The sequence below is a fragment of the Nestor notabilis genome, unplaced genomic scaffold (genome assembly GCF_000696875.1).
Source record: "Nestor notabilis isolate BGI_N333 unplaced genomic scaffold, ASM69687v1 scaffold30621, whole genome shotgun sequence".
Lineage (NCBI taxonomy): Eukaryota > Metazoa > Chordata > Aves > Psittaciformes > Psittacidae > Nestor > Nestor notabilis.
In genome coordinates this window covers 1-1,730 of record NW_009915723.1, presented here as the reverse complement: position 1 = coordinate 1,730, position 1,730 = coordinate 1, and the positions used below count along the sequence as shown (strand labels likewise).

At 43.9% G+C, this 1,730-nt stretch overlaps 1 protein-coding gene across 1 annotated transcript; it reads right to left on the bottom strand.

Moving 5' to 3' along the window:
* Positions 1-61: 61 nt before the first annotated feature.
* On the bottom strand, positions 62-1,600 carry TIGD4 (tigger transposable element derived 4). The gene has a single exon (XM_010024277.1). The coding sequence runs from the start codon at positions 1,598-1,600 to the stop codon at positions 62-64; it is 1,539 nt and encodes a 512-aa protein (XP_010022579.1).
* Positions 1,601-1,730: the final 130 nt, after the last annotated feature.

The following is a 1,730-nucleotide window of genomic DNA, read 5'->3' as shown; positions in this document are numbered from 1 at the left end:
TTTTTTTATTCCCCCCCCCCCCCCCCCCCCAACTACACGCTTTCACACTTTGCTAAAATATTTATTTACATACTACATGTTGAATAAAATTCTCCAGGTCAGCTAGGGAATCGCAAAGAGAATCATCCGTGTCTTGACTTCTGAGAAACTTTCGAAGGGTATCTAAAGCATTCAAAGCCTCAGATTTTGATGGTAAAGGCTGTTCAGCTCCCTGAAATCGGTCACCTTCATCCTCATCTTCATCACCAACAAATGTCTCAGCTTTATCTGATGCACTTTCTTTGTCACACACCCCTTCGTTATTTGTGGGCATTTCATAAGTGACCAAGCCATCATCTAAAGCTGCATATTCCTCCAAAGATAAACCTTCTGGAAACTCCACTCCAGCTGCCTGTGCATGTGCAAGCAAATTAAAATCACTTTCAGCCTCTGTGTTGTTACCATTTGCCTTGGTTTCTAATTTGAATCCTGCTTCTTTATAATGTTTTACAATGGTGTCTGGAGTTACTTCTCTCCAGCACAGGTACAACATCTCAACTGCATCACGAAGAGGCAGCATAAACTCTTCATTACCTTCTACACAGTCAATGAATCTCTTGATAAGGCAGTGCCTGTATTTAACCTTCAGACTTCTGATAACCCTTTGTTTCACAGTTATACATGAAGAAGGGTCTGGAGGAAAAAACACTAATTTGACAGACTTCAGGTTCTTTACTTCTGTGTGAGCTGGGAGTGAATCAACAAGAATAACCACTCGTCGCTGCTGTGCTTGAAATTTGTCATCGAGTTTGTGCATCCACTGTTCAAACACTTCTGAAGTCATCCATGCCGTATCATTTCCTACATAATCCACAGGTAGTGACTCCACATCTTTGAAAAAGCATGGACTTTTTTTTTTTCCTATAACAAGCAAAGGAAGTTTCTCAGAGCCATCCATATTTGTACCCACCACTACAGTTATTCTCTCTTTGCTTAGTTCGCCTACAGAACAAGTTTCCCCTTTAAATGCAAATGTGTTATGTGGTAACATTTGATACAACAATCCAGTCTCCTGTATGTAAAACACGTTTTTTGGCTGATATTCATTTAAATAATAAGGAAGCACATTTTGGTACCAAAGAGTTGGAGCATCTATGCTAGCAGTAGCAGCTGCTTCTACAGGGTGAGCTCTGAAAATTAAACCATACCTTGACTTGAAACGATCAAGCCAGCCATTACTGCATTTAAAATCGCTATGTCCGAGCTTCTGGGCAAAATCATTAGCCTTGAGGCGCAACATAGGACCGTTTACAGGCACATTCAAGCACTGAGCAATTCTGTACCACTTCACCAGTGCCTCCTCCAGGTCGGTGTAAAAAGCAGTCCTTAGCCTTTTCCTTTTAGGATCAAATCGTAAAGATTCAAAGGCTTCCAAAACTTTTTCTTTATTCTTCATGATTGAAGACAAGGAGTTCTTCTTTATGCCATACTTGGCTGCAACGTCTGCCTTCTTCGCGCCACTCTCCACCGCGCTTATGATGTCAATTTTCTCCTCGATAGATATGCTTTTTTTCCTCCTCACTGTGGGCTGGGACAGGGGACTCCCCGAAGCCTCTGCCATGGTGCCAGCGCCGAATTCCAGAGCAGCGCACCCGGGCAGGCACACCGGGGCTCTGCCGCTTTCGGCTGCGGGCGCCCTGGATGCGGCCGGCGTTCAAGCTCCTGCTCTGACCTCAGGGGCATGGCACTTG

Bases quoted from the DNA above. Each gene is read 5' to 3' on its own strand.
- TIGD4 (XM_010024277.1), bottom strand. From the start codon at position 1,600: ATGGCAGAGGCTTCGGGGAGTCCCCTGTCCCAGCCCACAGTGAGGAGG.